The sequence below is a fragment of the Lithobates pipiens genome, unplaced genomic scaffold, assembly GCF_037356315.1.
Source record: "Lithobates pipiens isolate NorthernLeopardFrog02 unplaced genomic scaffold, aLitPip1_a1.2 Scaffold_19, whole genome shotgun sequence".
Classification (NCBI taxonomy): Eukaryota; Metazoa; Chordata; class Amphibia; order Anura; family Ranidae; genus Lithobates; species Lithobates pipiens.
Window position 1 is genome coordinate 503,552,801 of NW_027507764.1, and position 21,489 is coordinate 503,574,289.

The window sequence follows — 21,489 nt, forward strand, 5'->3', positions numbered from 1 at the left end:
AATTACAGATTAGACATTCTTATATGTCAAAAAAAAGTTAGATTTTATTTCCATCATTTACACTTTCAAAATTACAGAAAACAAAAAAATGGCATCTGCAAAAGTTTGGGCACCCTGCAGAGTTAATATCTTGTACTGCGACCTTTGGCAAGTATCACAGCTTGTAAACGCTTTTTGTAGCCAGCCAAGAGTCTTTCAATTCTTGTTTAAGGTATCTTTGCCCATTCTTCCTTACAAAAGTGTTCCAGTTCTTTGAGATTTCTGGGCTGTCTTTCACGCACTGCTCTTTTAAGGTCTATCCATAGATTTTCAATAATGTTGAGGTCAGGAGATTGTGAAGGCCATGGCAAAACCTTCAGTTTACGCCTCTTGATGTAATCCCCCGTGGATTTTGAGGTGTGTTTAGGATCATTATCCATTTGTAGAAGCCTTCCTCTCTTTAACTTCAGCTTTTTCACAGATAGCATCAAGTTACCATCCAAAATTTGCTGAAATTTTATTGAATCCATTTTTCCTTCTACTCGTGAAATGTTCCCTGTGCCACTGGCTGCAATACAACCCCAAAGCATGATTGATCCATCCCCATGCTTAACAGTTGGACAGAGGTTCTTTTCATTAAATTCTGTACCCTTTCTTCTCCAAACGTACCTTTGCTCATTCCGGCCAAAAAGTTCTATTTTAACCTCATCGGTCCACAGAACTTGTTTCCAAAATGCCTCAGGCTTGTCTATATGTTAATTTCCAAAGTTCAAACACTGATTTTTGTGGTGAGAACGTAGAAGAGGTTTTCTTCTGAGGACTCTTCCATGAAGACCATATTTGTACAAGTATCTCTTTTATAGTGGAATAGTGTACCACAACTCCAGTGTCTGCCAGATCTTTCTGGAGGGATTGTGCAGTCAAACGTGGGTTTTGAATTGCTTTTCTCACAATCCTGCGAGCTGTTTTGTCTGATATTTTTCTTGGTCTTCCAGATCTTGCTTTATCTTCCACTGTTCCTGATGACTGCCATTTCTTAATTACATTCCGAACAGAGGATATTGACATCTGAAAACACTTTGCTATCTTCTTATAGCCTTCTCCAGCTTTGTGAGCGTCAACTATTTTCAGTTTCAGTTTTCTAGACAACTGCTTAGAAGAACCCATGGTGCTGATTGTTGGGGCAAGGTCAGATGAGTCTGGCCATTTAAAACCTTTGAGATTGACATCACCTGGTCTTCCCAGATGATGATTGAGAACAATCCATGACACTGGCAGGTCTCAGCTTTGCAAAGGGGGAAGTGCATGCTATAAATTCTGCAGGGTGCCCAAACTTTTGCAGATGCCATTTTTTTGTTTTCTGTAATTTTGAAAGTGTGAATGTTGGAAATAAAATATAACTTTTTTTGACATATTATAAAAATGTCTAATCTGTAATTTGATGCCATTTGGAGATTTTTCCATCTTTCCTTGGCTTCGTTATGCACATTAATACACATTTTTACCTGGGGTGCCCAAACTTTCAATCCCCACTGTATCTCTCTACCGATCTTCTTATCAGCAATCCGCAATTAGCGCCCTGTCAGATTTTAAAATCAATTTGCAAAAGTCGGAAGCGCTCAACGTTTCTCTTACTCCTAGCTCTCTTGATCGCCTTAGTGGCAACTTCCCCTTCAGATGAGCTCCTCAAGCTATCCAATACCTAGGCACTAAGATCCCCTCCAACCTTCACCTCATTTTCCAACTCAACTTCCAGCCCCTTCTGAACATTTTTCCTACAGACTTAGACAGATGGAAGAACATGGCGATTTCTTGGTTCGGCAATGCAATGTTTTAAAGATGAACATTTATACCGAGGCTGCTTTACCTCTTACAAACATTACCAATTAGTATTCCGCAGAGTTCTTTTCGTAAGCTCCGAATGACTTTTATTAACTACGTCTAGCAGGGCAAATCTTTGTGACTCAGAAGATCCCTTTTACAGCAACCAAAGCTCAGAGGAGGGGTTGGACTCCCCCCGACCCAGCTCTATATTGCACAGCTGTCCACATGAATAGAGTAGTAGATTTGTGCAGACACCTAACTCATAACTTATGGGTCTCGTTGGAGCAGGAAATAGTGCCAACTCCCCTGGGGGGCCTGCTCTAGAGTGGGATCAGTTACTCCCGATTTTCCTCTCCACACCCATTAATTGAACCCACCCTACACGAGCTCCACAGCTACCATAGAATAGCAGATACGGACAGTTTTCCCTCTCTGTTAATGCCTATTATCGGCCATCCAGACTTTATACCAGGTATCTCTGACAGGGCTTTCTGGCTTCAGCCTGACAGGAGATTAGTTAGAGCTTCTTCCTTTCTTGGGTCCTCTGAGTGGATTAATCCCTCAAGTTTATACCCCACCCTTAAGTCCCCCATTTTTGGCAAGTGGAGGATCTCACAACTCTTACACTTTCTTCGATCCCTCATAGATTATGGCTGCTTTCGTAGACAACCCAAGCCGTTTGAGGATCTATGCCTAGGAGATGAGCCCGTACGCAAATCTCTAGCCTGTTCTTATAATATTCTACTGACAGCTACATCTCAACATGCTCTCCTGTATCTGATAAAATGGGGGAGAGACCTCAACCTTACGTTCACGAAAGATCAAAAGAATTGTATCCTTTTATTCACACATATGTCATCCCTGTGCAGCAAATATCAGGAGATTACATTCAAGATCCTGACATGCTGATACAGGACCCCATCGGTGCTAGCGTCAATATTCCCAGGACATAGCTCTTTGTGCTGGATGTGTGGTACCCAGACTGGCACATTACTTCAAATCTTCTGGGAATGTCTGATGAAGGCACCTCTTTGGCAACAGGTCCTGAAGATCATCCACAAGCTTACTGATATCTCCCTTCATGATAATCTGGCAGCTGTACTCCTGAATTTGGCCCCTATGTCCTGTAAACGATATCACAAATCTTTACTGAGGGCCTGCTTCCCCAGCATGTGGAATCAACAGTCTCCGCTTTTGGTGTCGTAGTGGTTTGCCAAGGTGAATGACATACTGGGATTTGTTCCGATGCTTGAACGACTATGGGACATACACTTAAGCAATTTCCTTCACGAGAATCGGAAGCTTGAAGCCGTCGACCTCGCCGAAACTCCCTACCCTCCCTTTCCTCTTACTCGCCTCCTTCCATCCCCTTCATTTCCTCCTTTTTTTCCCCTTCTCATCCCATTACCCCATTTTTCTCTCTCGTCCTGACACCTAAGGTGTCATCCATTTTTCTATATTACCCAGAAAAATACTACCAGTATGCGATGATCAGTAGGTGCCACCTGAATAATACCGGGTAAGGGGGCAGTATCTGGTACAGTTTAAGATATATGCATGATGCTCCCTACCCCACAATGGCTCGGTAGCTGCTAGTTAGGGTCACATTCTTTTCACCCTATTTCTTTTTCTTATAGGTATGTGTATGACCCATAAAATTATTTTTCTTTTATAATTTGAGGTTCCCACCACAGTTCTGGCTGAAAAACAGGCAATATTTGTTATAGAGGCAATAACCTACTGTTGACATTTTCTTCCATATGGCTGTAATGCTGCGTACACACGATCAGACTTCAATGGACTACGGTAAGTCAGTCGGACTTCCAAATGAACGGACTTGCCCACACACTCTCACTCCAAAAGTTCGATGGATTCGAATGTGATGACGTACAACCGGACTAGAATAAGGAAGTTCATAGCCAGTAGCCAATAGCTGCCCTAGCGTCGGTTTTCGTTCGTCGGACTAGAACACAGACGAGCAGATTTTTTGACCGGACTCGAGTCGGTCAGAAAGATTTGAAACATGTTTTATTTCTAGGTCCGTCTGACTTTTGGGAAAGAAAAGTCAGTTGGAGCCCAAACATGATCGAATTGTCCGACGGATTCCGGTCCGCCAGACCTAGTCCATCGAAAAGTCAGTGTGTGTACGCGGCATAAGAGAACTTTATTTTTCTCTCTGATATCCTCTGCCTATTTGAAGTGATAGTTTTAATGTCTATTTCTGGATGTCATTCGTTACCATATGGAATGCCATAACTTATTGTTCATTCCGCATACCTTAAATAAAAAATAAAAATACAAAAAAAGGCTTCAAAGGTCATCAGTTTAAAGTTAACTGTGAATGGGGGCCCTATAATTATTGCTCTCACATCACATTGCATTTAAAACACTTTTTCTTTTTTTAACATTAAAGCGTTACTAAACCCAGTAATATGAAGATAGTTCATCTGACCCCCCCCCCCTCCCCCCCACAGTGCCCACAGCTTATATATATTGTATACCACAATCAGTGATAAACTGCACAGTTTCCCCAGTGCCGAGAGTTCAGGAAGGTGGAGATTTCCACTGCAGCCTGTATACATATCATGTGACCTGGCTATCTCTGAGAACAAGTGACTGTTCTCTCCAGCATAAAAGACACAACTGAGCATGTGCAGGTTGGCTACCCTGCCTGTGTGTTAGCTGGCCTTTCCCAGACAGACAGTGCAGGAGGGAAGGATCTGTGCATACAGGATAAACAAGCCTTTTTACACAATGCAGAGAATTAATCCCTTAAAGCGGAGCTCCAGCCTAAAGTGGAACTTCCGCTCATTGGAACCCTCCCCCCTCCGGCGCCACAATTGGCACCTTTCAGGGGGGTGCAGATATCTGTACAGTACAGGTATCTGACCCACTTCCGGCATAGATATCCGCAGAATCTGAGGATATTTACGCCACTTCCTGTGGGTCCCCCGCTGTCTGCTGGGAAACACACAGATCCCAGAGACAGCGGGGACCATCCTTATTGCGCAGCGCGCATGGCTCCACTTCCTGATTCCCATACCCAGGATGGCGGCGGCAGCACCCGAGAGACGATCAAGAGATCGGCTTCGGGTGCCGACATCGTGGGCGCGCTGGGCGGGTAAGTGCCCTTATTTTAAAAGTCAGCAGCTGCAGTATTTGTAGCTGCTGACTTAAAAAAAAAAAAAAAAACGGCGGAACTCCCGCTTTAAGTTCCACAGTGAGTATAACAAGCATACTATGCCTCATATACAGACTAATTTTACTGTTGTGGGTTTAGTAACACTTTTACTTTATTACTATCACAACGGGGACCAAACACCCCCTTTGTGATACCACACTGCAATAGCAGGTTTCCTTAATTGGGAAACCAGGGATCTATTAAATCCCTGATGTTTCCCCTGTTCACTGAAGCTAATGAAGCACAAATTGTGCTCCACTAGCTTGTTTCTCAACACAGCAGCCAAAGAAAGTGTCAGCCAAAGCCTAGAAGTAACATAATACCCTCTGACTCTGTGATCATTCACCAAAAGGGAGAAACGCAAACAGACGTTCACTGGACACCTGGGCTGTCAGGTGGGGGAGGCAGTACCTTCGGTGGGCTTTATATGATTTAATTGAAGATGAAGTTCCCTTTTGGTTTGCGTATGTAGTAATTCATCCTCCAAATTGATAGTTGTGTGTTATTTGTATTAGCCTGTTGGATGAAGCCTATGTTCCCTACAGGCATACAGTATCAAGGCATCAGATGCAGTGTTGACTGGAGTACACCTTTAATACATTCTGACGGTTGCTGTTTCCATTATTCACCAGGAAACTCCCGTTTGACACACAGTAGCTCTGGTTATGTAGCTGAAAATAATTCCAGAAATAAAAGTGGCTAGGCTTCCAGGGAGAAGTACATAGAGTTTGAGGAAATAGATGAGTCACCTATCTTTATTACCCGACCACAAAGTATCAAATGAGATCCTTCACCACTTCATCTAGCAGGAAACTGCATCTCATAGCATGGAGCAAGGACACATAGGCAGACATTATGCAGGCAATATGGCAGGTCCCTCTGGCCCACAGGGTGCTAACTTTATCTGAGAATGGACATAAATGAAGATACTGACATATTTAGAGCTCATTTTACCTTTAGAGGAAAACATAAATTCTAGGTGCCAGAGTCTAATATAGAAAGCAGATGACAGATGGGTTTCTATGCCAGTTTTACTATATAAACTTGGCTTTTATTTAATGATCTGAAAACTATGTGCCAGCAGCCAAAATATAAAATTTTCCTTTTCACGTCATTTAAAACCATTACTTGTATATAGTATGTTAGATGTACAGTACAATCAAACATGAACATATTTCAAGATACACTGAATGCCTGCTGAGTGATTGTGACCTTTTTTCTTGTGCTTACCACCCTGTTACCTAAGTCCTTGTTGATGACGTGTTATTGGTTTTGGAGTTTTAAATTACCTGATTGGCTCTGCAAATGCTGACCTCATGTCCTCAGGTAAGGAGCACTGTTCTCTGTAGTTCTCAGAGAAGGAGAATGCATAGCGTAAAGCAGCCTTTCTCAATTAGGGTTCCTCTAGAGCAGGATTTCTCAACTTGAGTTCCTCTAGAGCAGGGTCTCTGAACTAGGGTTCCTCTAGAGCAGGGTTTCTCAACTAGGGTTCCTCTAGAGCAGGGTTTCTCAACTAGGGTTCCTCTAGAGCAGGGTTTCTCAACTAGGGTTGCTCTAGAGCAGGGTTTCTCAACTAGGGTTGCTCTAGAGCAGGGTTTCTCAACTAGGGTTGCTCTAGAGCAGGGTTTCTCAACTAGGGTTGCTCTAGAGCAGGGTTTCTCAACTAGGGTTCCTCTAGAGCAGGGTTTCTCAACTAGGGTTCCTCTAGAGCAGGGATTCTCAACTAGGGTTCCTCCAGAGGTTGCTAGGGTTCCCTTGAGCAATATGCAATTTCTACCTCTCTGATAGTAGTAGTCACTGACACCAGTCTGTGGATATTCTTATCACTAATACACCTCCAATGTAAGGACTGTTCTTTCCATTTATTGGCAGTGCAATGGGATCATTCATCTACTGACCCCCAGTGTAAGGGGGCCCTTTTCGCAATGGCCAATAATGTTAGGAGGTTCTTATTCTACTGACCACCAATCCAAGGGGCTCCTTCTCCACCGACCACCATTGTATGAGAGAAATTTACTAACCACCAGTGTAAGGAGGCATTTTCCTAATGACCACCAATGTAAGTTAGCACTTTTTCACTGACGACCAATGTAGAGGAACACTTCCCTACTAATCATGAATGTGAGAAAATATTATGTTTTCATGAGTACATCAGTTACTATGACAGGTATTATACCTATGGTATTGCATGGTGCCATACTGTTACAGTATAATAACAACCCTATTCAAGTCTTAACCCCCCTGGCGGTATTCCTGAGTCTGGCTCGGGGTGAATATTACGAAAAATTAGCGGTAACCCCGAGCCAGACTTGGGATTGCATCACAGGATCCAGGATGAGTATGCTTAGCTTATCCCCTGGATCCAGCGATGTCTCCCCGCAGTGTGAGCGGCTTGTCCTCTGCTCGATCTATCACGGAGCCGAACTCTGTTCCCTGTGAGCTTTGCGACGCACGGGGACGGAGAACGGTGCCAAATTCAAAAAGTGAAACACACACATTACATACAGTATAATGTAATCTTACAGATTACATTACTGTATGTAATTATTTCACATCCTCTTTGTCTCTAGTGGTCGGCCCAGTGCCCTGTATGCAGTTTTATATTATAAAAACTGTTCTTTCTGCCTGGAAACTGGAGATTGTCCATAGCAACCAAAACAGTTACATCAAAAGTGGTTTTAAACCAGCTAGAAAACAGCGATAATAAATTAGAATTACTCGCAAAATTTAGCGATAGCGATTTGTGGGGAGATCCGTCATCAAACATTGAAAAGTAATGACAGTGACAATTCTGCAACTGAGCAAATTTCAGTGTTTTTTATTTGATTACATTATTGAATAATTTTTATTATTGTTATATTATTATTTGGTATAATTATTTATAGTTATTTATTATATTTTAATTTTATGATTTTGTTTTTCAAATTTTATACCCGGGATGTCTGCTAGACTCTGGTTTGGACAGATTTAAGTGAGTTATTCCTAAGAATTACAGGACTACAATATAAAATGCCAAATTTTCATGCAAAATAATTGTACCGCTTTCAGCACCTAAAATCAGACATAATCATACTGCCAGGGAGGTTAAGCTAGCCACAGGGCTGAACATGAGGGATAAGTTGACCATCACCCATCCATGATCAACAGTGTGGATGTTCGAAACTGTGGTCCTGGCTATTGTATTTCTAAATACCCAACAGGGCCTGCATCAGACTGGATGCAGGAGCTGTTTGGCTGAGAATTTTTCCCTATGCTTCCTCTGGTCAGGTGGTTACATATTTACATAGTTGGTGAGGTTGAAAAAAAACATTAGTCCTTTCAGTCCAACCTATGATGTGTGTGTGTGTGTGTGTGTGTGTGTGTGTGTATGTGTTTATGTCAATAGTACATTGTATACCCCTTTTTTTTTGTGGTCATTGAGGTGCCCATCTAAGGCCGCGTACACACGGGCGGATTGTCTGGCCAACTAAGTTCGTCAGACAATCCGACAGACAGTCCGTCCAAATTTTGAATGAACGGACTTGACCACACACGATGAACAGACAATCCGCCCGTGTGTACGCGGCCTAATAGTTTTTTGAAACTATCGATGCTCCCTGCTGATACCACTGTTTGTGGAAGAGAATTGCACATCCTTACTGCTCTGACAGAAAAGAACCCTCTACACAGTTTATGGTTAAACCGCTTCTTTTCCGACTTTAGTGAATGCCCGCGTGTCTTTTTACATTCCCTTTCACTAAATAGATTTTCCCTATGCTAGGGTCATCAGTACGGTATTTGTACATTGATATCATATGTCAAGTGTCTCCTCTCCAGAGAGAATAAGTTCAATGCTTGTAGTCTTTCCCCATAGCTGAAGTCTTCTATTACCTTAATTAGCTTTGTTGCCCTTCTCTGCACTCTCTCCAGTTCCAGCACATCCTTCCTGAGGACTGGTGACCAGAACTGGGCAGCATATTCAAGATGCGGCCGGACCACAGTCTTGTATAGTGGGAGAATTATTGTTTTATCTCTGGAGTGAATCCCCTTTTTAATGCATGCCAGTATTCTGTTGGCTTTGCTTGCAACAGCTTGGCATTGCTGAGCCTATCATCTACTAGGACCCCCAGTCCTTTTCTATCCTAGATTCCCCAGAGGTTATCCCCCTAGCCAGTAGCTTGCAAACCTATTTTTGGCACCCAAATGCATTACCTTATATTTTTTCAACATTAAACCTCATTTGCCAGATAATGCCCAACCCATTATTTTATTTAGGTCTTCTTGCAAGGTTTCCACATCATGCGTTGAAGTTATTTCCCTGCTTAACTTTGTATCATCCGCAAATACTGAGATTGAGTTATTAATCCCATCCTCTAGATCATTTATGAATAAATTAAACAGGATTGGTCCCAGGACAGATCCCTGGGGAACCCCACTTTCCACACCAGACCATTCCGAGTACTCACCATTTATCACCACCCTTTGGACTCGCCCCTGTAGCCAGTTTTCAATCCAGGTGCTCAACCTATGGTCCATGTCGACAGACCTCAGTTTGTACAGTAAACACATATTGGAGAACTGTATCAAATGCCTTTGCAAAATCCAGGTACACCACATCCACAGGCCTTCCTCTATCTAGATGGCAGCTCACTTCTTCATAGAGGATTAATAGATTGGTCTGGCAAGAACGATTCTTTATGAATCAATGCAGATTACTGCTAATGATACCATTTTTATTACTAAAATCTTGTATATAGTCCCATATCATTCCCTCCAATAGCTTGCAGACTATTGATGTTAGGCTAACTGGCCTCTAGTTCTCAGGGATATGTCTCTGCCCTTTTTTAAATATTGGTGTCACGCTGGTTTTTCTCCAATCAGCTGGCACCATTCCAGTCTGTAAGCTGTCCATAAAAAATTAGGAACAATGGTCTGGCTATCACCTGGCTAAGCTCCTTAAGGACCTTCGGGTGTAAGCCATCAGGTCCCGGTGACTTATTTATGTTAAGTTTTTCAATTATGTTAGTATTTCTAATTCTGTCCTCTGTTAGCCATAAGGGTGTTTCCTGTGACGTGTTATGAAAATTACCATTGCAGTCTTAGTTACTGTATCCCCCAGTTTCCTTTGTGACGACTGAGGAGAAGAATATCATCAGAACCTTTGCCCTATCTCTGTCCATTGTAGCCAAATTCCCTTTGTCATCCTTTATGGGGCCAATATGTTCTGGTCTTGATTTCTTACTGTTTATATACTTAAAGAATTTCTTGTTTTATTTTTTTTTACTCTCCTCTGCTATGTGCCTTTTGTGTTCTATCTTGGCCGCCCTGCTTTCACCCTTACATTTGTGATTGCATTTTTTGTAAAGTTGAAATGCTGACAATGACCTCTCAGCCTTGTATTTTTTTAAGACATTTTCTTTTATTATGCATTTTTACATTGGAGTTTAGCAACCCAGGATTTTTTGTATCTGTTTTAAACTTATTTCCCACTGGAATGTACTGACCAATACCTTTACTTAGTATGCTCTTAAAGCACTCCCATTTTTCTTCCGTGTTTTTTGTTCTTAGGGTGCTGATAGAATTTGAACTTATTTAGCAGAAATGGGCCAACATTTCATCCATGTATGGCTTACTTAAAGGTAGATACTGTGCAGACCTGGACAGTACTGGATTCGAAAATACAGCAAAAGGCTACTGCAGTCAGCAAAAAGTGAGTAAGCACTTGGATGGGGGTGTTAAGGCTTATAATAGGCGAGGTTGCTAGGGTGGTGAGGGGTTAGGGGATTTTTGATTTTTCTTTGCAAACTTGAGCTTGTTGTTTCCCAGCAGCGCTCCATTTATTCCCAGCATAATAAAAAGTTATGAACCTGTGCGGACTACTAGTGATGCATCTTTGTATACGTCAGGAATCAGAGCCTTACCAGATTTATAAGCAGTAAGCTGACATAATCAAACCTTTCATAATTAAAGATTTCAGTGATAAAAGATATAGAGATAACACAGTTAAAAGAAAATGATTTTTAGATGAACCCAATTCATATGCACTGTTGGGAATCAAGAGTGCAGCGAGGACCTTCATGTTTTTTTATAATTAAGGTTGAACAAAATTGTGTCTTTATTATTGATCATTATTTCTTGTGGATGGTGTGCTAACTAGCCTTTCATCTGCTGGCATGTAAAAAAGCTAAAGAAATAATAATAACACCCAAAGTATGTTTTATTCATTTAGGGCACAAGCTTTGCGAGTCTATTAAAATCGCAAAAGGAAAGTTTCAAGGCAGTAAAAAGGGCCTGAATATTTTCTCTAAAGAAAAAAATGTGTCAAAGTATAAGTAAAGGCCAAGCATTTTTTTTAGTTAGAGTGGGGAAAAATGAGGGCCCATCTATACTGCAGCACACCCTCTTAGCCCTTGTACACACGGACGGATATTCTGACAACCAAATCCGTTGGATTTTGTCCGACGGATTTTATCCGAAACTGTTGCATACACACGGTCAGACAAAGCTGTCGGAAAATCTGATTGTACATAACGTGATGACGTTATTTCATTACGACGGGACTACATTCAGGCTAGTAGCCAATAGCTTTGGTCTAGGAATCTGATCTGAGCATGTGTGGCACTTTGTCCATCGGAGTAGGCTACACATGATCGGAGTATGTCCGATCAGAGCATGTTGTCGGAAAATTTTATAGACACGTTGGAAAACTTGGTCCGTCGGATATTCCAACAGAAACAGTCCGATGGAGACCACACACAGTCGGATTATCGGTCCAATCGGACACATTCCGTCGGAATCTCCGACCGCGTGTACAAGGGCTAAAGAGCTGCTGGTGAATTATTGTCCTTTTCCCCCTTAGCGCACACACAGCCAGGCACTCAGAATTTCCTGCACTCTTCCACTTGCTTCAGAGATCAGTCTAGAGATGTCTTTCTGGGTTTTTATTGGGGACAATGAACTTGGGTAGGGAGCATGGGATACCCTGGTAAAATGTAGAACTGAACCATATGAGGACTCCTCATTTCTGGCTGCTCTGCACAAAATTGAATGTCTCACATGATCTCTATGCTGTTGGTGACCTGTAATGCTTCCAGAGTTAAAAGCTACACACTGTCACTATGCTTCAGCCTTGGGGTTATTTACACACACAACCACAGGATTATCAATTGCCTCCTGCTGATATCCACCAGGTTCTTCCTAGTAAGGGAGATGTAGACTCACACCACCATAGGAGAGCTGAACTCTTTCTCGCCAACTTCCTCCTGGCTCTCTCCAGTGAACTTCTCCAGAACTAACTTGATCCCTGGACTTGAACTTGTGAATAGGCACCCCAGCTACAGTAAGCCTAGCTGGAACATCAATGTCTTCCTGAAAGTTTCCTCTAAGGTCCTGCACCAGGGGTCTCCTTCTGCAGGACTGGACCCAGAAACACTGCACCCTGCTGCCCTATAGACTATTTATGGGCTCTCTCACCACCTACTGGGCATACCTCACCAGAGTCCCATAAATATTCAGGCTGCATGCCCCATCCTTCCTCCCACAGTGATTCTAGAATCCTCTAGAAGACAGGGGGAAGTACCAGAGCAGCAGCCTGTGAAACACTGAGGAGCTTTATATAATAAACACATGCTCCTCTGATTACAGTGGAGCCAAACTAAATTTCCCCAGCAGCCTACTCTACATTAAGAGGTGCTACAATACCATATGTGGTGGGCTGTACATTGTTTCAGTGCACACCACTGTGGACACTTTTCCTGAGCGGTGCTCATGTAATGACGTGAGCTCCTCCCAGTAATGAAGTACCAGCCCAGCCTGCATAATAACATCCCCCAAGGTTGTGTCTGTGACAGGCCACCATGCTAATGGAAATTGGCAGAGTGATGTCCTTGGCAGCACATGACAGAGGAAGAAGATGAAGACATTACTGAATCACGGAGAGGTCAAATATAGCTTGGGCTCCCTTTCTCATCTATGTAAAAGGGAGGCGGGGCAAAAAAAAATTTAAAAGTGGAGTTGCACTTTAATGACTGCAACCTTGAATGTCTATTTAGTGGTGTAAACTACCACTCCATGTGAATATAATGTGCAGTTATGTTTTTGGAAAAAAGGGATCTTGCCAAAGAATTCCAGAGGGTTTACTCAGCCAAAGTTGACTTGAGTTAAACTGTCCGACATGCAAGAAACTCCTGTTTTAATAGGACCATCACCGTAGACAAATTTTGAAGTCTTTATATTGCCGTAATCTGAAATTACTTTTCCTTAAACTCGTTCCAAGACAAAATATACCTTTAAGTCTTCACAGGTTATAAATCATGGCCATAAGTAAGTGTAAGTAAAAAAAGGTGGCTGATGAAAGCTCATAAACTGGAGGAAGATTTCAGTGTTTGTGTGTCACTTGGGGGCAAATAAGTCTGGCTGTCAGATTCCTAGAACGTCTGTGTGCAGAGGTGTCTGTTAAAGGTTTTTAAGTCTGGATAGCTATTACAGCTGTGGATTTGGGAGAACTGTGCCGGTGCATTGTGTTCTGCTGATTCTACACTTCATTTCATCCAGACTGAAAACTGTGTCTTAATTGTCTTCATCTCCTTCAAGGAGAACGAGCTGCAGTAATAATGTGCAAAAAAAAATATTTACCCTTGCCTACATTTTCTTTTTGGCACCATTCATAATTAAAAAAAAAGACTGTTCTGCAAAGCTTTAGGCCTGTAGACCTAAGAAAAGGCTTTCACTGATTCTGGTCAACTAGGCTAGGCATAAAAATGTACCTTAAAGCTGAAGTCCAGGTATGGCCATTTTTACGACGTTACATTGGTCTAGCTTGGAACGGTGTACTGTAAGTATGTATGCGCCATACCTATGAGATTCCAATAGAATCTGGAAATCATTGTAGTTGGCATTACTACTACAGTGACTGTATGGGTCTTGTGTGAAAGCAGCTGCTTACTGAGCACAGTAGGTCACCCGCTCGGCATGGGCGCCATTTCAGAGAACACTTTGTATTTTCTCAAGAATGCAAAGTGTCCTCTGGACAAGCTGGAGATTGTGTTGTCACTGCCCTGCCTCCCAAGCTTGTCCAACCAGAAAATGTTGTGCATTCATTGAAAAAATGCAAAGTGTTTTCTCCACAGGAATAGCCAGGTATGGAACATGCATAATTAAATTGTATTTAATTTGTAATTAAAGTAAAAAATGCCATAACTGGAATTCAGCTTTAAAAATAAAAGTGTAGATCTTTTTCCCCCTTAGCTTTTTGATGCCCTTTTTATACTGTAATAATTATTTATTTTTTTTATAAAAGTCTGTGGCGTGCAAAACACACCCAAAAACTTCCACCCAGTGCCAAAAAAAGTGCACACACATAAAGAGTGTATCACAAAAACATGCAACTGGTGTACCACTGTCCTCCACGAGGAAGGACCTTACCCTGATCCCCCAGGGCGTTAGGCTCCAGACGGGGACTGAGGTACCATACATGGCCCATCTGGTCGAAACCAGACGACGCCTTTCTCTGGAAGGTCTGCCAAATCAGACCCACCCAAGTACTCGGTTGGGGCTCCCCCCGAAGGGAGACCCACAGAGAGAGAGAGCGAACCAACCCAGAAGGCCTATGTCCACCCCCTCACAAGACTCAAGGTTGGCCTGAGGACCGACACCCTACTCATCACACGTGCACAGTGACAAACAAAGACGTGACACAACACACAAAAAATAAATAAATAAAGTGGGGAAGGGATAGTGAAGAGGAGAGTGAAAAAGGTGGCCATTGTGTAACACAATGACCAGGCCCTCTGGCATACTTATAAGTCCAGGGGGTCCGGCATTGTCGTTTGCACCACTCTCCTCCTACAGGTTCTGCCCTGCACCATCAACTTCCTTTTTTACATCATGGGGAGATGACTGTCTTTCTGGTTCTTGCAGCTGCCCCCCAGTGACATGACGCCAGACCTTGCACATGTAAAGATCTGATTCCACGTCCATTTACATTGTTCTATGAATGGTGGAAAGTAATGCCTTATGGCAGTGGTCATCAACCCTGTCCTCAGGGCCCACTAACAGGCCAGGTTTGCAAGATAACTGAAATACATCACAGGTGACATTTGCTGCTCAGTGATTGCAGTATTCTAGTCTGCATCTCCCCAAGGTAATACATAAAACCTGGCCTGTTAGTGGGCCCCGAGGACAGGGTTGATGACCACTGCCTTATGGGATATCAATGTCACATCTCCCATGAGACATTACATTCCACCATTCATAGAACAACATGTAAGCAGACCCAGCGCTAGATCTATGTCTATGCATGTGTGAAAACTGGTGTTACGTCTGTTTATACAGATGGTGTAAAGTACTACAACCTCCAGGGATATGTGATTTCAGTATCCCAGTAGATTACAGAAGACTGAAAAGTCATTCTTCTTTAGGCAGAAAAAAGTGGATAAAAAATAACTAAAGAAAAATCTGTTTTTTTTTAAAGTGGAGGGGGATTAGAATACTGCAAAGTATTATTTTTACCTTAAGGTCCACTTTAAAAAATGTCTTCAGTCTAAAAAAACTAAATTAACCACTTACAGACCGGACCATTTTGCTGGTCAAAGACCAGAACACTTTTTGCGATTCGGCACTGCGTCGCTTTAACTGATAATTGCGCGGTCGTGCGACGTGGCTCCAAAACAAAATTGACGTCCTTTTTTTTTCCACAAATAGAGCTTTCTTTTGGTGGTATTTGATTACCTCTGCGGTTTTTATTTATTGCGCTATAAACAAAAATAGAGAGACCATTTTGAAAAAAACGCATTATTTTTTACTTTTTGTTATAATAACTATCCCCTAAAAATATATAAAAAAACATTTTTTTTACCCTCAGTTTAGGCCGATCCGTATTCTTCTACATATTTTTGGTAAAAAAAAAGCAATAAGCTATTATTGATTGGTTTGCGCAAAAGTTATAGCGTTTACAAAATAGGGGATAGTTTTATGGCATTTTTATTCATTTTTTTTTTTTACTAGTAATGGCGGCGATCAGCGATTTTTATTGTGACTGCGACATTATGGTGGACACGTCAGACATTTTTGGCACATTTTTTGGGACCATTGTCATTTATACAGCAATCACTGCTATATAAATGCAGTGATTCCTGTGTAAATGACACTGGCAGTGAAGGGGTTAACCAGTGGGTGGCAGTGTAGGGGTTAAGTGTTCCTAGGGGTGTGTTACTAACTGTTGGGGGCTGGGCTTTAATTAAGTGAACACTGATCTCTGCTCCAATCACATGGAGCAGAGATCAGCATCACTAGTTGCTAGGCAGAACGAGGAAATGCTATTTACAACGGCATTTCCTCGTTCAGCCGCCCCGCGAGACAATCGCGGGTATGCCCGCGGCGATCGAGTGGACTCACGGGGGTCCCGACCAGCATGCCGCCGGTGGCACGCGAGCGATGGCAGGGCGGCATTAAAGATTGGACGTACCTGTACGCCAATATGGCTGCCCGTGCCATTCTGCCGACGTACATCGGCGTGCGCTGGTTGGGAACCGGTTAAAAGACAGCAGCTACAAGTATTGGGGGTTATTTACAAAAGGCAAATCCACTTTGCACTGGAAGTGCACTTGGAAGTGCAGTCGCCCTAAATCTGAGGGGTAGATCTGAAATGAGTCTAAGCTCTTTTCCTTGCATGTTCCCTTCGGATCTACAGTGACTTTACGTCCAAGTGCACTTGCAGTGCAAAGTGGATTTTCCTTTAGTAAATAACCCCCATTGTATTGTATTGTTTAATAAAAGGAAACTTACCTGTCCAGGGATCTAGAGCTGTCCTCACCCGGGCTGGTTCTTCACCAGTGTTGTGGTCCCTGACTCCACCATCTTGGGTGTAGGAAGCTGGCTGTGACTCCTTGCTCGAGCCATCCTGCACTCTGAGAATGGTCCTGGGAAATGTGATATGTCACAGGAGGTCATGGGCAGATGAGGATGAAAACTTGCCTATGCAGGGCAAAATTTTATGCCCCCCATCCCTAATACCGGTAGCACATAATCATTTTTCCTCTTCTGACCCTCCATTTAGATATGAGAAAGGAAGCCCTGGTAAATTCAGAGTTTCTCCAACTGAAGCTTCCACAGGGCTGAGGATAGGCACCAAGAATGTCACATGAGTGAAAGGAAAGGGAGTCACATGTTCCAATATACTTGGAAGTACTGGATATTTTTTGTCTCCCAGCAGCTGAATGAGGCAGCAGGGCAGTTAAGTAATGTACTGCTGGAGTGGAGAGGGGTGATTAAGCTGTGCATAGGTGGTTCCATATACGTCCAGGTCAGCAGAAAGCAGCAAAATTTCGATTCATCTATGGCCATCGTTTTTTGAAGGCATGTGGTGCACACAAAGTTGATTTATATCCTAGGTGGCTATCAAGAAATAGGTTTAAGTTCAGCTTTAATCTTCACTCATCTTATTTCCAGTTTTAATGGCAGTGGCTTTCCTCACATCTTTCAGGCATGGCTCTTGTGAATACATGCATCGTGCTTCCACTCCTGTTCCTGGTTACGGAGGCGGTGGAGAAACGACAGTCAGGTGGAAAAACTGAAGTGGAAATTCAAGCTGATTTATTAAGTAAGTAGACCGACCATATAACTGAAACATGTGCACACGTACTATATATGACACCGCCACACAGCCGAGCCAAGAAATAAACAGATTTGTCATGTTAACAAGCTTTCATTTGTAGACCTGTGCTTGAAAAACTCACACAGAGTCTGGATGCACTTTTGAACAATCTTTATTTATAAAGGTGGACAAAACAGAAGTGCACATGTGATACAAGAATATGGATTGGTGATGTGTAGACACAATATAGCTGTCAGTAATACTTTCGAACATTTGCTGCCTGGTGTATATGTGTAAATACCAGGTCCGCAGACCCTCAATCAACCCACCGCCCTACCTACAGCCTGGGTCTTTGAAGAACTTGCACACACAGCATGAATGAGCCTGTTGAGATTGTACTCACAGCCCTACCTGAAACCTGCTTTTACCGTGACATGGTGCATATGAGAGTTGCCATATAACAGGCACAGCTGTCATTTACACAACTTCGAGTGACATTACAGACTGTGGCATTACAGAAACAGACTGCCTGATGAACCAGAATTTCCAGAGATTGCATCGTTACAGATTTACACTGCCCAGTGGCGCTAAGGTTTCTGAGACTGCTCGGGTACAGAAAGAGTCTGCTCAATTACAGAGAGAGAGAGAGACTGCCCAGTTACAAAAGAGAGAGAGAGATACTCCACCATTACAGGCCTAGACGTATGCCCTGTACACACGATAGGATTTTCAGATGGAAAATGTGTGATAGGACCTTGTTGTCAGAAATTCCGACCGTGTGTAGGCTCCATCACACATTTTTCCATAGGAATTTTCGTCACACAAAATTTGAGATCTGGTTCTCAAATTTTCCGACAACAAAATCCGTTTGTACACAATTGTACACAGTTCCAACGCACAAAGTACAGCGCATTCTCAGAATCAAGCAGAAGAACAGCACTGGCTATTGAACTTCATTTTTCTTGGCTCATCGTACGTGTTGTACGTCACTGCGTTCTTGATGTTCGGAATTTCCGACCAACTTTGTGTGACCGTGTGTATGTAAGACAAGTTTGAGTCAACATTCGTGGAAAAAATCTCATTGATTTTGTTGAAAGAAAATCCTATCGTGTATACAGGGCATTACACTGAGATGGCTCTGGTACAGAAAGACTGCTCCAACTATAGAAAAAAATGCCCAGCATTTACCAAGTTACAGAGAGAGAGAGAGAGAGAGAGAGTGAGAGACTGCATAGTTACAGAGGGAGACTGCCCAACAACTGCCTAGATACAGAAAAAGAGACTGCCTAGTTAGAGGGAGAGGGAGACTGCTCAGTTACAGGTGTTGACTGCTCGGTTGAAGAGATAGAGGCTGCCCAGTTACAGGGAGACAGAGACTGTCCAGTCACTGAAAGAAACTGCCCAGAAACGGGCAAATTACGGGTGTAGACTGGGAGAGCAATTGCTCAGTTACAAAGAAAATTAAAGAGACTGCATAGTTGTAGACAGACTGCCCAGCATCTGTTCATTTATGAAGAGAGAGGCTGCCCAACAACAGAGAGAGACTGCCTAGTTGGAGAGAGAGAGACTGCTCAGCAGCTGCCTAGTTACAAAAAGGTATAATATCTAGTTACAGGTGTAGAGTGCTCAGTTACAGAGAGAGAGAATACATATGTAGAGCATGGGAGACTACCCAGCAACTTGCCCAGTTACAGACAGAGACTGCCTAGCATTGAGATAAATTGCCCAGCAACTGCTGAGGTAAAGTTGTATACTGCAGAGGAAGAAAGTCTATCCAGCAACTGTCCAGTTACAGAGAGAGAGACTGACTAGTTATAGAGAGACTGCCCAGCACTGACCCAGTTATGAAGAGATAGACTGCTTAGTTATTGAGAGAAATTGCCCAGCAACAGTTACAGAGAGCAAGAGACTGCCTATCAACTACCCAGTTGAGGAGAGAGAGAGAGACTGCCCAGCAACTTCACAGCTACAAAGAGTGAGAGACTGCCTAGTTATAGAGAGATTGACCATCACCTACCCAGATATGGAAAGAGTCTGGCTATTTATATAGAGAAATTGCCCAGCAACTTCCCAGTTACAGAGAGTGAGAGACTGCCAAGTTGTAGAGACTGACCATCACCTACCCAGATATGGAGAGAGACTGCCTAGTTATTGAAATTGCCCAGCAACTTCCCAGTTACAAAGAGTGAGAGACTGCCCAGTTATAGAGAGACTGTCCATCACCTACCCAAATATGGAGAATGAGACTGCCTAGTTATTGACAGAAATTGCCGTACAATTTCCCAATCACAGAGAGAGAGAGACTGCCTAGTTAAAGAGAGAGAATGTTCAGGTCTACACTGTTCAGTTATAGAGAGTAACCACTAAGACTGTTCCGTTATATAAAGATTCTGCTTGGTTACAGAGAGAGACCATCCAGGGACTGCCCAGATACAGGGAGACTATGGTGTCTAAATGTAAAGCCCAGAAGCAGTTTTTCTTAGAAATCACATTGGATTGTGTTTTTGGTGCTCTAGACCCCCTTTATAAGGGATCAGAAGAAAAGAAATAGAAGATATGATTGGCATTCAATCTACAAGAGAGATCACTGGCCAACATGTGTGACCAGTCAGTGTATGCAAAAAGAAAAAAACTCACTATGCCGGAAAAAAAAATATATAAAAGTTAGACTAAAATAATTTTCAACATAGTCCAACAAAACAGTTGTAAGATTGACTAAAAATTAACATTAAAATGTTATAAAACAGGAAATGATAATTAAAATATGAGTTAAAATATCGATAGTAGAAGAAAATGTAGCTCTAAGATCGAATTATACCAGTCAAGATATTAGATCAGGTACACTTAACAATTATGGATTTTTTTAAAATACCTTTTATTATAAAAAAAACTTTTTAACTTTATGTATGTGTCTATTTTTTTATTATACAGAAAACAGCTATCATAAAAAAATAGACACACATAACATTTAAAAAGTTTTATATAACAAAATGTATTTTTTTTAAACCCGTAATTGTAAAGTGGAACTGGTCAGAGTCAGCAGTTTTGACTTCTGTTTTACAATAAATTAAACATTTTAAAAATTTTATTTTAGTTAATAAAAAAAGATAAGGGATTGTTCAGAGCACTAATAGCAAATAGAAACCCTTTTCAGGATATAAACTCCGTGGATGATACTTGAGGAGGACTGATCTAAATATTTTACTGCTACCATTGTGAAATTATTATTATTATTATTATTATTATTATTATTATGATTTATATAGCGCCAACAGTTTACACAGTGCTTTACAATGTAGAGGTGGGGGACAGCACAATTACAGTACAGTTCAATACAGAAGGGACAGGAGGGCCTGGCTCGTAGAGCTTACATTCTAAAGGGAGGGGGTGGTGGTACAAAAGGTAATAGATGCGGGGAATGATTTGATGGGGGTGGCTCGGGGGCAGTTGTTAGGTGGGTGTGGGGTAGTGAAATGGAGACCAACATAAAAATAAATGCTTCTTTTCCCACAGAGCCTGATCTGTAAAGCATAGTCATTTCCCATAAATCCCCCTAACTCCCAATAATCTCTACATTACGGAGTTCTAACATTTGCGTATTTCTATTTACATTTTTTATGTGTGATACAAGCCAAATCTTGGGAGGAAGTAGATCTTTATCTGGACAAGAAATGTTCCAGAGATTATATGAAATGTAATTAGTTATAATGTGGCACAGATGGTTTCCGCCTCAACTGGCGGGATATAAAATACATTTAGATACATTAATTCACTATGGATCCTTGGTAGAGTTTTTAGCTATATGCTATGGAAGGTGACTGGGCTCTGGGGTTCGCTGCTTGGACTGGTTTACCAAACGTGACTGTCCATGAAACCATGCTCACCGCGCTCTCATGCCTAGGGGGAGATATGTAGGCATCTTGTGTAGAGCAAA

General features: G+C 42.2%; 1 protein-coding gene across 2 annotated transcripts in view; it reads left to right on the forward strand.

Annotated features, from left to right (window-relative positions):
* Positions 1-21,489, forward strand: part of MATN2 (matrilin 2) — a 174,371-nt gene that overhangs the window by 23,588 nt on the left and 129,294 nt on the right. For both annotated transcript variants that reach the window (XM_077493077.1, XM_077493078.1), the window contains exon 2: positions 17,445-17,561. In XM_077493077.1, the coding sequence (XP_077349203.1) occupies positions 17,447-17,561 (115 nt within the window). In that variant the 5' untranslated portion in view covers positions 17,445-17,446. The remainder of the gene's footprint in view (positions 1-17,444; positions 17,562-21,489) is intronic.